The following is a 12,471-nucleotide window of genomic DNA, read 5'->3' as shown; positions in this document are numbered from 1 at the left end:
ACACAAGATGGGCAAATCGGTGAGCTGTGTCACAGTGCCTGGGGTGAGGACTGTGAGTAGGGTACGAAGACAAAAAGCCAAGAGAAAGAGGTGTGAGAGGGGCTTGGGGCCCCAGCAGAGAGGCCGGGGTTGCCACAGCTCACACTGCTTGGAGGGGCTAGGGAGATACAAGTGCTGCTTTTGGGGGAACCAACCTCCCTAGGTCATAGAGCTGGCCCAAATATGCTGCTGACTGGCATCAACTGTTTCTCATCCAAACAGAAGCAATTTGCCAAAGCCCACGTCTTGACTAGCCAGGATGCAGCTGGGATGCCACTGCAGAAACAGAAGTGATGTGACGTGGTCTTCCAGAACGGCTGCTCCAGAGCAAGCGGTGATGGATGAACCACAAACGCTCTCCCCAGGCACTCGGCTCTGACAGAAACTGCCCAGGACCTGGATGCTGGTGCCAGCTGCCTACCTGCATCAAACACTGCTGTGATATGGAGATTCCTGTCTCAGCTGGAGGACCCTGGTGTCCACAGCGCTTCAGAAGTGGCAGATGGAAATGAATTAACTGGATTTCTGTGGACCCCCAAAATAAAGAAATGTCTGGGTTGATTCTCCCGGCCCCAGCAGCACCAGGCAGGGATGGTTTTGGCTCAGAGGAATGTGAGACAAACACTGTGATTCATACTTGTCCAGTCTGATTTGAGTCTGAATCATCTCTCTCGCCTTCTCACGAGGAAATGATGTGATGAACACCGGTCTGTCATGGCTGGAGACCCTTTTCCTGCACCACATGCACTTTGAAGTCATTGCAAGAAATTTTACTTATTGGTCATTTGTGGAGCGATCTCAAAGGCACATGAGGTCTTCCCAACCTTAACCAAGTTGTCTCCCCTCCAGACAGCCAACTTCTCCACCAACACGGACACGTGGCGAGATGTCCCCATTTGGGGCAAAAGGGTTGGGCAGTGGCCAGGCCACCCCCTCTATGCCTGGGAAACATGAAGTTGGGTGTCTTGCTCCTAGACTTGCCTCTTCTTTTGCCAGGCTTTAGGATGCCCAGCAGAGGTCTTGTTGGCTGCCAGCCCCTGGATCCCCATCGGTGCTGTGGGCCTTGGAGACCCCTCTCCAGGCTAGGAAGTGAGCGTGTGGGCTGGGTGGGAAGATCTCTGCTCTTCATCCCCCCACATCACCATCTCGTGGCTTCATCTCTGCTCCCTGCCTGGGATGCTCTCCCTGCTCCCAGCCCTGCTCCATCCCCACCGTTTCAGGAGACCCGATGTCCTACCCTGCCTCCATCCACCTGGTCCCTCCGGTTTCTGGGGTGCCCCGTACCTCCTGCTGAGGTTTGTGCTCTCCCTGCACTACCAGGAGGGGATTGCCAGAGGTGCCTGGCTAGGCTAGGGGATTAAAGAGCCTTTGTTTCAAAAGCATTTTAAGCGGTGAGAAAAAAACAACCTGCCAGCCCGGGCTGCAGGCAGATCGGGCTGAAGGTACAAGACGGAGGGAAATTTTCCATGACAGAGGTGTGCTCCTGGCCTAAGGGGAGGGAAGAGGCTATTATGGTTGGAGTGGATGAAATCACTGCTGGCAGGAGCATTAAATGGAGGAAAAAGCTGGTAGTGAGCTAGCAAGGTGGGATTATAACAGTCTGCTTGGGCTTGCGGTTAATTGGTCTGGTAGTTGTAAGAGAGTAGCAAATGCACAAGGAAAAGGGAAAATTTTGCAGTGAAGTCCTTGCCTGGGAGCCCTGGTGTGCAGCATCTGGGCCGCTTGGGCATCAATTCCTTGATTTCATTGAAAAACGCAAGCCTCGGCAGGTTTGGGGAGCTAGCTGGAGCTGTGGTGGAGGCAGGTGCTGTGCAGCAGAAGTGCTTCTCGCGTGGCAGCTAGCAAGGACTGGGGCAGAGGCAGGGCTTCCCCGCGTGGGGAGGGCTTGGGCTAACCTGTGGGGTCACGGAGCGGGAAAGAGTGTGGGAGTGCACGAAACGCTCCCGCTGCTGCGTCTTCCTGCCTGTTCCTATCCCGTTCTTGTGATGCTCAGGTGGATTTGCAGAGGCTTTTGGCAGGCCCTGTGGGCCAGGTTCTCCTATGGACCTGGCTGCCTATTTATATGGTGAAAGCATCAAAATTTCTGGGGCAGGACCATGAGCAAACCTTGTAGAGCGACGCTGCAGGATGCTGAGCTTTAACCACCTGGGAAAAAAACCTGGGAAACCTGGTCAGTGTGCATCAGCATCTTGTTGGGAAGGGAACGTTTTTTAAGAAGAACTGGAGGTAGCTGGAAAGCAGGAGACCAAAGTTTCTTGTGAAGATCTGCTCCTGTAGGGGTTGTCCTCATTAATGTTGTGTGATGGTTTCTTCCACTGCCTCTGGGTGCTGCGTAGCCTGAATCCTTCCAGGATAGAAGGATGATCAAAGGCCAGTCAAGGCTGTGCCCTGCTCAGAGCAGATTGTTGGTAGGGCAGGTTCACCAAGAGGGGTTTTTTGGACCAGTGCTGTGGTTGTATTGCAATGATCATAACAGCTTCTTTGGGTTTCTAGAGTTTTTAATATTGCTTTATAAAACCAAATATTTTAAAGTTCCTCACTAACCCCATGCATGACCCACCCTTTGCTGCTCTTGGCGTGTTGAAGCCACCAGGCAGGACAGCTGAGCCACCAGGGAGAGGGACCAGCTCAGCCTGGCCCTTGTGCTTGGCCTTTTTTTAGGCTTGGGTTTTGGCCATGAGGTATGGACACAGGGCAGGAATTTTGGGGGTTTTCATTCCAGGAAAAGGGAAAATTAAATATTTACTCATCCCAAATACTGAGGTTTATCCTGAACAAAAAAAGCACTAAAGTTTATAGAAGCCAAGTCTCTGAAACGCCAAACCAAATTTTGCCCCCAAATCATGGTTTTCGATAGCTCAAGTTCCTTAGAATCTCTTTTGTTTTCTTTCAAGTTTAAACAAATAGATACTTCTGCTAAGAATATTATTTTTGGTAAACAGACAACAGAGAAGAAAGGGTTTTTTTCCTCCTGCTCCCTTTATTTTCATAGGAATAAAAGAAAACTTCACAATTTTCATATCAAAATGAATTTGGGGGAGAAAAATCTTGACTGGTTGTAGTAGGACAAAATCCCAAACTTCCCTACAGAGATGAAAAATAGTTTGCAAGTTTCTTTCTTTCCCTGATGTTCCTCAGTTTGGTAAATGCTTTACCTATACTTTGTGAAGAAATTATTTTGCCTGGATCTTGCTGCGCGATTACCTAGAAATACATTAGTGACATGAAGAATTAGTTCTCGGGAAGAATGTATTTGCTTTGGTTATATGTTTTCTGCATCTTGAAGAAATGGAATAGCTCAGGAAGTGTGTTAAATTGTGGCTCCTTTGACCGCAGGCTGTAACTGTCTGGTGTCCTGGGCTGGTTTTCACGTGGCTGCTGATCCTGTAGCCGAGCAGCGTGGTGCCCCGACTCCTGCATGTGTGCTAGTTGTGGTTACAAGCCACGGGGTTGACCCTCCAGGTTTCCTGTTTTGCTCTCATTGCTGTTCTCCATCACGCATTCCTCCTTTGAGAGGTGGCATCCCATGAGGGAAATGTCCCAGGAGGAAAGGATTTCCCCCCACCCTCCCTAGCTGTAGTCACCTCATCCTAGTGCACCAAACTCTTATGTGAGCGACGTGATTCACCTTCTGGTGGTGAAGCCTTCCCATCCTACAGAACAGAACAGCTGTGGTGGGAGGGTATCTCAAGCTTCTTCTGAGGGTCTCCAGCTGGGAGTTTGGAGAATGGATGGATTCAGACAGGGACATGCTGAGGGTGGGAATGGGCCCGACTGCTGTTATTTCAAGGCAGCAGTACTCATGCAGCTTTCAGCCAAGGAAGTCCCTGAGTGTGTGGTTAGTAAGTGATGGGATATTTCAGGGCCATGTTAAGAGCACCATCAGCAGGTCGGGTATCATTGAAGCATCCCCCAGAGGCCACCGCTGGCTCTGAGGCTGGAGGATGCTTTGGACTGTTCACTGCGGCGTTCCATGGGAGAGGAACCAGAGAGGTCCTCGCTCCCAGGGCTCCCACCCCCCTCTTCTTCCTTGCACATCCCAGGGGTGGCTGAGATACAGATGTCTGCTTCGTGACTAAGGGGAGGGCTCTGCAAACAGGGATGCTCCAAATGCAACTCTGCCCAGTGCAGATACCTAACCCACTGTTTCACTCAAGATAGGGCAAAACCACTGGTCTCTCAGCATGGCCACATTAAGGAATGTGAACATCTTGCCCACTTACTCCCATACTGCATGCCGTTTAGCAGAAGATTGTGTTGTTTTGGGGCAAGTAAATGCATGTTTTTCTAACCCACTGGCTGCAAAGAGCAGCTTGGAGATGTGCCTGGGTACCACTGATGCAGTACCTGCCTGGGCACATGGGGTGCTTGAAATAGCAGCTCTCTGAGGGTACGTAGCCCTGTTCCTCTGCAGTGAAGCAAGTTCACCCATGCTGTAAAGCGATTTGCGTGTGCAACATTTCTAAAGGAGGCTGCAGCTCTAGTGCAGAATGGTTTGAGGCTGGAGGTGAAAGAGCAGTTGAAATTGCTCTGCATACTCAGTGAGGATGAACTGATGCAGAAGGCAGCAGATGCTGGCAAAACTTAGACATACTTAGTAAATGTGATTTATTCCCTCCTCGTCACCTCATTTTAAAGAGAGATCCAGATCACATTTGTTTGGTAGCCATCTCTATTATTGTCTTTCACCTTTTTTATAAAAGATCTGGGCCAGGAAGAGCACCCTGAGTGATAAAGCATATGTGGGAATTGGAGTCTGTCTGTTTTGGCTTTCCTTATTCGATGGTAAAACACGGTTTGTTTCCTGCCTGTGTGCTCCTGCCTGTCTCTGTCCTGCTGTTTTATCTGTCTGTCAAAACTAGTTTGACATCTGGGTCCTAACCCGGTGAAGTTGAGAGCAATTTGAATGGTCCCATCAGCTTTAAAGTAACTACTCACCATCTGGAGTCTCAGCCAGCCCACAGCCTGAGATGGGGCCAAGGCTTCTCCCACCGCGTGTAAAATGACACGAGATCAGGGCCTTGGACTATAAATGTTTCACGCAGTTGGGTCTTCATACCCCGTTGTCCAGATGAGATGTCTCTTCCTTTGCTAGATGTGATCTCAGGTGCAGGCAGCTCCAGACCCAGCCATGCCATTGCATTTTCATTTCCAACTCCTTTTCTGATGTTTAGACCAATAAAAAAAAGGAGAGAGTGATAAGCAAGGGCTGTTTGATATGATTGAATGAGAAAAGCTCTTCCTCCTTTGCACCCCGTAACCCTTTTCCCTCCCAAACCCATTCTTGCTAGATCTGAAGACATTCAAGTCCTTGCATTGATATGAAAATCTCACCAGCTAACATCTGCAGAGTTGAAGGTTTCCATCTCCCCCAGGAAGGTAATTTTCTTTGTGCATCCTGGAGTGATCTTTAGTGACTCCCTTCTTGGGAATCTGTCCTGCTGCCTCTCCAGTGACCAGAAAAGTCAGATCCTCTGACTGAAATTAACTGGCCGCATTCAGATACTCGCTCGATTTAAATGCACGCTCTGGGAGAAATATGAATCTTCCAACCTTTTTCCCTCGGCTCTCCCAAGGTGAATGAATGGTCCCTGCCGTGCTCTTGATTTGCATTCCTCCCTGAAGATCTGTGTCTTCTGCGGAGAAGGGCACCTTTCTCTAAAGCTACGTTTCACCCTTTCTCACCTGCTCTCTGTCTTCCAGCCAGCACCTACGCTCCTGTTGTTATCCTCCTTTGGCAGAAAGGAAACTGAGGCAGTTTACTCCAACAGCAGCTGGTCTGTGGCAGACCAGGACTGGACCCGACATGGCTCTGTTAGACCCACGATTCCTTGCCTGAGCCCTGGAGAGTGGAAGAAGAGCCACAACTATCTGCAGGAAAAATAAAGCAAGAACAAAACCACATGCAGACACAAGCAGGGGGAATGACCGATGGTGGGAAATAACTGGTCAGTGAATTTAAAACCACTAGGAATTGCTCAAAGGAAAGGGCTGAAGAATCTTTTCTGAAAGGCTGCATGGCTTTTTACTTTAAAAAGGAAGGGAGGAGGATGATACAACCTGGTCGAGATCACCTACTTGCCTCTGTGGAAAGAGGCTTTTGTCCTGCCTGCTATTGGAAATACTTTCAACCAAGTTAGAAAGCTGAAGGCTGTGATTTTTACTCCACGTGGGATATATGGAGGGATCTGCCACTGAGTTAATGGTGTAGACGTTTCTACCTGTATTCTTAGGACACAGACCTGTAGCTACATGTAAAGCTGTTATCTGGCTCTGAAAGTCCCTCAGCTTGTCCACCCCACCCCTATGCAGTGGTTCCTTACCTGCTCTGGGCCACGGTCTCCATGGGCGGGCATCTGGCTTAGAGGTGATGGATGCTCAGCAGCGTTGGGGGAGGATGGTGTGAAAGCCCACAGCTTTTTTGGTGCCGATAAAGCAGCCGGCAGCCCCCCAGCTCTGGTATCGGCATATGCCATGGATGAGGGGCTGTGGTTCTGTCCAGCTCTGGAGTGCAGGATGAGATTTGAAGATTTTTTTTTTCCCTGAAACGCAGCAGGGCTTTCTGAGTTCCGTGCCTTCCTTCAGCTTCATCCCTGGGCTCAGCCCCTCGGCAGTGCTCGAGAGACCCCCGTTTCCCCCAGCGGCCCCAAAATGCCATCCCTGTCCCGCATCCCTCGCCCACCCCGCGGCAGGTACCCGTGGGCAGCCCCGAGCCCCGCGGATCATTTTCCGTTCTCCCGGGGGAAAAGAAAAAAAACTTTTCCCGGGGTTTCCTTACGCGGGAGGTCCCGCCAGGCTGCAAAGTAACTAAACCGAGGGGCCGGCTCTGAGCGCTTTTCCCAGGGAAAAAAGACAACGAAATCCAAGCGGTGGGGGGGGCCCGGCGGGAGGTTACCTGCTCTGCTGCTGGGGGCTGGCTGCGGCACCAAACTCGCCCTGCTCTGGCCTCCGGGACTCTTTGGGTTCAGGTTTTTTTCCTGGGGGAAAAAAAAACACCCCATCAGTTAAAAAGAAAGCAAAGCGCCCCGGAGAACGGCCGGGGAGCCGGGCCGGCCGCCGCGCTGGTACCCGGGACCCCCGGGGGAGGGCCGGCTCGGGGGCACGGCTGCGAAATCAAGCCCCGGGCAGAGGCTGAGGGCTTTAGCCGTGGGACTCGGGACCCCTCCCCAGGGTCCCTCCCTCCTGCTCCTGTTCCTGCTCCTCCTCCTCCTCCCGCCGGGGCAGAGGGGCCGGGGCGGGCCGGGCACCGCACGCCCCTCCGGGGGGAGATTCGGGGGGGGGGGGGGGGGCGGCCGCCCTATATATTGCAAAGCTGCTCGGGACCGACCTCCCCAGCGCCGGGAGCTGCCTCGGCGCCTGCCCCCCCTCCCCTTCCCCTCCCTCTCCCCTCCCCTGGGGGGGGGCTCTTTCTCCCAGCGCTGCCCCCCCCACCCCCACCCCGACCCCCCCAATCCTCCGAGGAGGAGGAAGGCGAAGGGCCGTATATGAACGCGGCCGGCTTCCCCTGCCTGCGAGGCATGTGTACGCTGCCGGCGCCCAGCCCCGCCGCCGCGGCCAGTCCCGGTTCCCCCGGGCCGGCCCGGGGGTCTCCGCCCGCCGGGCAGGCGCCGCCGGTGAAGCCGGAGCCGCGGGGCGGTGGGGGCAGCCCTCCCCCTCCTCCTCCTCCTCCTCCGCCGCCGCCGCTGCCGCCCCCCACCGAGGAACAGCCGCCCCCCGCCGGGGGTCGCCGGAGGAAGCGGCCGGTGCAGCGGGGCAAACCCCCCTACTCTTACATCGCCCTCATCGCCATGGCCATCGCCAACGCCGCCGAGAGGAAGCTCACCTTGGGGGGCATCTACAAGTTCATCACCGAGCGCTTCCCTTTCTACCGGGAGAACCCCAAGAAGTGGCAGAACAGCATCCGCCACAACCTCACCCTCAACGACTGCTTCGTCAAGATCCCCCGGGAACCCGGCCATCCCGGCAAGGGCAACTACTGGACGCTGGACCCGGCCGCCGAGGACATGTTCGACAACGGGAGCTTCCTGCGCCGGAGGAAGCGCTTCAAGCGCACCGACATCACCACCTACCCCGGCTACATGCAGAACTCCAGCGCCTTCACGCCCCCGCCCGCCGGCCGCCCCGCTGCACCGACAGCCCCCTACCCCAACGCCCTCTGCTCGCCCGGCTACGGCCCCCAGCTCTCCGGCGCCGTCTTCCACCCCTACGCGGCCGGGGCAGCACCGCCGGCGCAGCATCCCAGGATGTTCAGCATCGACAGCCTCATCAGCGGGCAGCAGGCCCTGCAGCCCTCGCCGCCCGCCGAGCTGGGCCATCCGTCGCTGGGCTTGCCCGGAGCTGAGCTGGCTCCCGCCTGCTCCGCCGGCACCTCCGAGCCTCCCTGCTTCCAGGCTCAGCCCGTCAGCCCCGGCTTGTTGGGCCGGGCAGGCCCCAACACCCTGGCTTACCCCTACGCCGCTTCGCCGCCCCACCTGCCCGTGGCACAGGGCAGCTACTCTCCCGGCAGCCCGCAGCTCTACGGGGCTCCCAACAGACTGGCTCTGCCGGCCATGCGGCCCCCCGCCTGCGCCGAGCACGGCGAGCAGCTCCTGGGGCTCTCAGCGTCGCCGCTCGGCCAGTTCGGCTCCGGCAACACCTACATGAGGCAGCCCAATTTCCCCGGCCTGGAGCGGTACATGTGATGGGGTTCGGGAGGGCTCGGCTGGACGTCCCCAAGCTCCCACGAGCATCTCTGGACACGCGGACTTCTCCCCGCTGTGGGGATCGGCTGGGCTGGGGTCGGGGGTCCCCGGCCTCCGGCCGCGTGCAGACACACAGCTGCGGGGGGACCTAGCTCTTCTCTTTCTCGGCTTATTTTTAACTGGAGGCAAGGCGATGTAATTTTCTGCCCCATTCCCTCCTGGAAAAAGCGCTTTTTGGCTGCATCCGCCAGGCAGGGCTCCCCATGCCCAGGGGGTGTCCCCTCCGCACAGCCCGACCCCGACCCCGGGGATGCTGTCTGCGGCCGGGCACGCTGGGGCACCCCAGGGCACCCTCGGGGCACCCTCGGGGCGAGGAGGAGCACACCCAGGAGGTGGGTGTGTGGTGTAACGTGCAGGAACTGTCTCACAAATGGGCTTTCTCCTCTCTTCCCTGGGTGCCTCCTGTGTAACTGGAATGAAAGTTATCAACAAAACACCACTAAACCAATTCACTGGATTTTAAATGAATATTTAAGATGTTTATCATTTCCTTCCCCTGTAGGAAAAAAAACCCCGACACCCTGACTACTTCTTTTTACTATTTTTAAAAATAACTTTTATTGTTAGAAAGGACTTTTTTAAAATAAAGCTTTTCCTTCCAACATGTCCAGTGCTGCTGTTCCTCTGGCTCTGGCCGGACCTTGGCGAGAGGAAATTACCAGTCTTGTAACCGGTGGGAGACAGACTCATGCTGCTGTTGTGACACTGCCATGTCTAACGTTTTTAGTGACACTTTCTAAAGCTGTCTATTTTATTACAATTTTTTAAAAAGCGAATGGTAACTAACCACTGCCAAGCCATGCAAAGACTGCAATAATCTCTCTGTCGCCTGCAAGGTTTGTCCATGCAGGTCTTACTGGACTTGATGGGTTTTATTTGCATAGCAGGGAACGTGTCTTCCCTCCGAGGAATCCCTTGCAGGTGAAACTCTGATTTAACACATCAAATTAGGAGGTCGGGGCTTTCCTTCCTAGCAACAAAATCAATTCAAATTCCAACCTGTTCACTAGCCAGGCTGCTGCTCTTAATTTACAGGACTGCCAGCCAGACCGTCTCGCCAGCTTTGAAGGCAGAATTCCCCATCCCTGCATTTAGCTTTTTTTAACTTAAACATCCTCTGGGTAAAAGTGAAAAGCTAGGATCTCTCTCCTGTTTTTCAAGGGTGTCTTCTGAAGCAGAGCAGTTTCTTGTAGTCCCTATTGCACCTTCCTCCTGCTTAAGGAGGAGTTGGATGTCAGTTGAGCATCTCATTCCCCGGCTGCTGGTCACGACCAAAAACGGGGTGTACGGGCGGGTACCCAAGGAATCAGCTTTTGCCCACAGCTTAGGAGCTCATGGCTTTTCATTCTTTTACGGCACGTGCTCTGTAGAAACTGAGAGTGGAGTTAGTATGAGGGGAGGGAAAAAAATGCTTTTTTCCTCTTGGCTTCCTTAAAATTGGGGCTTCATCTGTCTCTAAAAACTGGCCAAGCTCTGGCCTGCTGCCTTCGGCTGAGCCGCTGGGCTCTGGGTCTCGTCTCTGATCCCTCCAGCCTCACCTTTCCAGCTGTCACACTGGTCCCAGCAGCAGCTTCTGCGCTTTTCACTTAGTGATAGTCCTGCTCAGAAAGGCATTGTAAAAAAACTTATCCCTTAAAATACTTTGGCTCTCTACAGACCTATAGGCAGAGATCTTCTAATGAAAGTTTGCAAAGCGCCATTCCTGTCCGTAACATACTGTCTGTATAGATGGACTGGAGGGATGCTGAAATAATTGCTTGCAAGGACAGTCAGTAGAAACGACACTTGTCGTAGCTCACGTTCATTCTCAGGGCCTGACCCTGCAATGTTTTGCAAACAAAAGCACTTTTGAAGTCCTGCCTAAGTATCCAGGGAGTCAGAGCCAGATACGTGCCCGAAGCACCGGGCCTGCCGGTTTCCCTCCAGTGCTGCTGGGTGCCGGGCTGGGACTCTGCTGGGTTGGCACGGTGAGCAGGAGGGTTGCTGAAGTAGGGGAGAACCAAGTAACGGCATGAAAGGAAACCAATGTTGCGGGGGGGGGCAGCGATGCTGTGGTTCTGCCTGGGTGGGATGCACTGGGAAGAGGTGGCTGAGCCAAGATATCTCAGACCAGGCTGAGCCTGCTCCTCCCCAGTCACCCTGGAGCCCTGCAGGAGTGGGGAGCCAGTGTCAGAAAGGGCTTTCCAAGTTCCTGGCATCTCTGGGTGTTACATTCTGGTGGAGCCAGGGGGGCTCAGGGTGTCTGAAGGGCTGGGCTGTGGCTTGCTTCTGTCCCCCAGCCACCTGTACCCTCCTGCCACAGAGCTCTCTGGAGAGCAGCACCCAGCTCCAGATCTCGGGGGGGTGGGGTGGGGTGTATGCAGGAGACCCATCCTACCCCTGTGCCTGTGCAAGAGGGGTGTCTTCAGCCAAGGGAGCTCTGGCATGAAGCAAGAGTCACCGCAGTGGGCTGGATTCCCAAAAACTTCGCTCGAGGAGAGTGGACGACCCTATCCCGGTGTGTCGGGACAAAGCCTGGTGTGCAACGTTGGGTTGCACATCTTCCCAGGGCACCGTATCTCCCCGTCTGCCAGACAGCCCTAGCCCAGAGCCCCTGCAAGTGGCAATAAACCACCCTCACCGCAGGTCTTATGCTGCCAAACAAGCTGGAAAGCGTGGGGAACAGACCCCTTTTCTTCTTTTTCCTGTAGATATTAATCCTCACACGCACAAACCTCTGGCAACTTGTATTGTGATTGTCATTAAACTAATGCCTTAAGAGTGTCTTCTTGGTTAACTTAATGTATCCCAACCAGGTTTTTAAGCTTTCATTTCAAAGCTTTGTTTACAGTTAGGGTGAATCTAGCAAATGAGTAGGATTAAAGTGTCATGTAAAGCATGAGCCTTGCTGGGACAGAGTAGTTTTAAGCTTTGTAAAGTTTATATCCGAGCCCTTCATCTGTTTTAGTGTCTGTTCGATGTCCCTGTTTAGTGAATAAGAGGGATTTGAATGAAACAGGAGTGATTATCACCCAGATTTCAGTTGTGAAACCAAATCTCCTTTGAAATCCTCCCCTCTTTATTTAGGGAGTTTAGGGAATATTAAGCAATGACAGTCATAACTATCTCGATCTTGCTCACACAGAAGCCAGAGGCAAAATTTTCTTTGCTCGCCGATATTGTGGAATGAACGTCATCCTTCAGGGTGATGGCAGGAGGTCCTCTGGACATCCCGCAGTGGGGAGAGCCCTGTCTCGAGCCCGCTAGACACAGCGGGGCGTCGGAGTTGATCCTGAGCACCAAAGAGATTTGGCTGGCGATCTGGGCTATTGCCAAGACAGTCTGACTTCTTAGGGAATGGCTCTTTGCAAATCAGGCTGAATTCAGATCTCTCAGGCTGCACATTCAGAAACAAATTACCAAAATGACCTGCCACTTGGAAAAGATGCTTGTTTTCCTCTGGGAAATACTGGCTGTCCAGGGAGGACCAACCGAGCCACCATGTCTGTCTGCGTACAACAGCGTTCTGTGTGATTCATGCTTGTACCACCTTCCCACAGCTTCCCCACAGGTTTAAACAAGCAATAAGAAATGCTCTTTCCAGCTGATATTCCCAAGTTATAAATAGTGTTTTCCATCTGGTTGCAAACAAACACGGCATTAGATGATTTTAGTCAAAGCACATTTCCTGAAAACTTGTTGGTCCCTCTGG

The 12,471-nt window shown here is 53.5% G+C and overlaps 1 protein-coding gene across 1 annotated transcript; it reads left to right on the top strand.

The window, feature by feature from the left end:
- The first annotated feature begins 7,523 nt into the window (after positions 1–7,523).
- On the top strand, positions 7,524–8,720 carry FOXE3 (forkhead box E3). Its single transcript, XM_049807407.1, has one exon. The coding sequence runs from the start codon at positions 7,524–7,526 to the stop codon at positions 8,718–8,720; it is 1,197 nt and encodes a 398-aa protein (XP_049663364.1).
- The last annotated feature ends 3,751 nt before the right edge of the window (positions 8,721–12,471 follow it).

The sequence above is a fragment of the Accipiter gentilis genome, chromosome 8, assembly GCF_929443795.1.
Source record: "Accipiter gentilis chromosome 8, bAccGen1.1, whole genome shotgun sequence".
Taxonomy (NCBI): Eukaryota; Metazoa; Chordata; class Aves; order Accipitriformes; family Accipitridae; genus Astur; species Astur gentilis.
This window is presented reverse-complemented; position numbering and strand designations above follow the sequence as displayed.

Bases quoted from the DNA above. Each gene is read 5' to 3' on its own strand.
- FOXE3 (XM_049807407.1), top strand. From the start codon at position 7,524: ATGAACGCGGCCGGCTTCCCCTGCCTGCGAGGCATGTGTACGCTGCCG.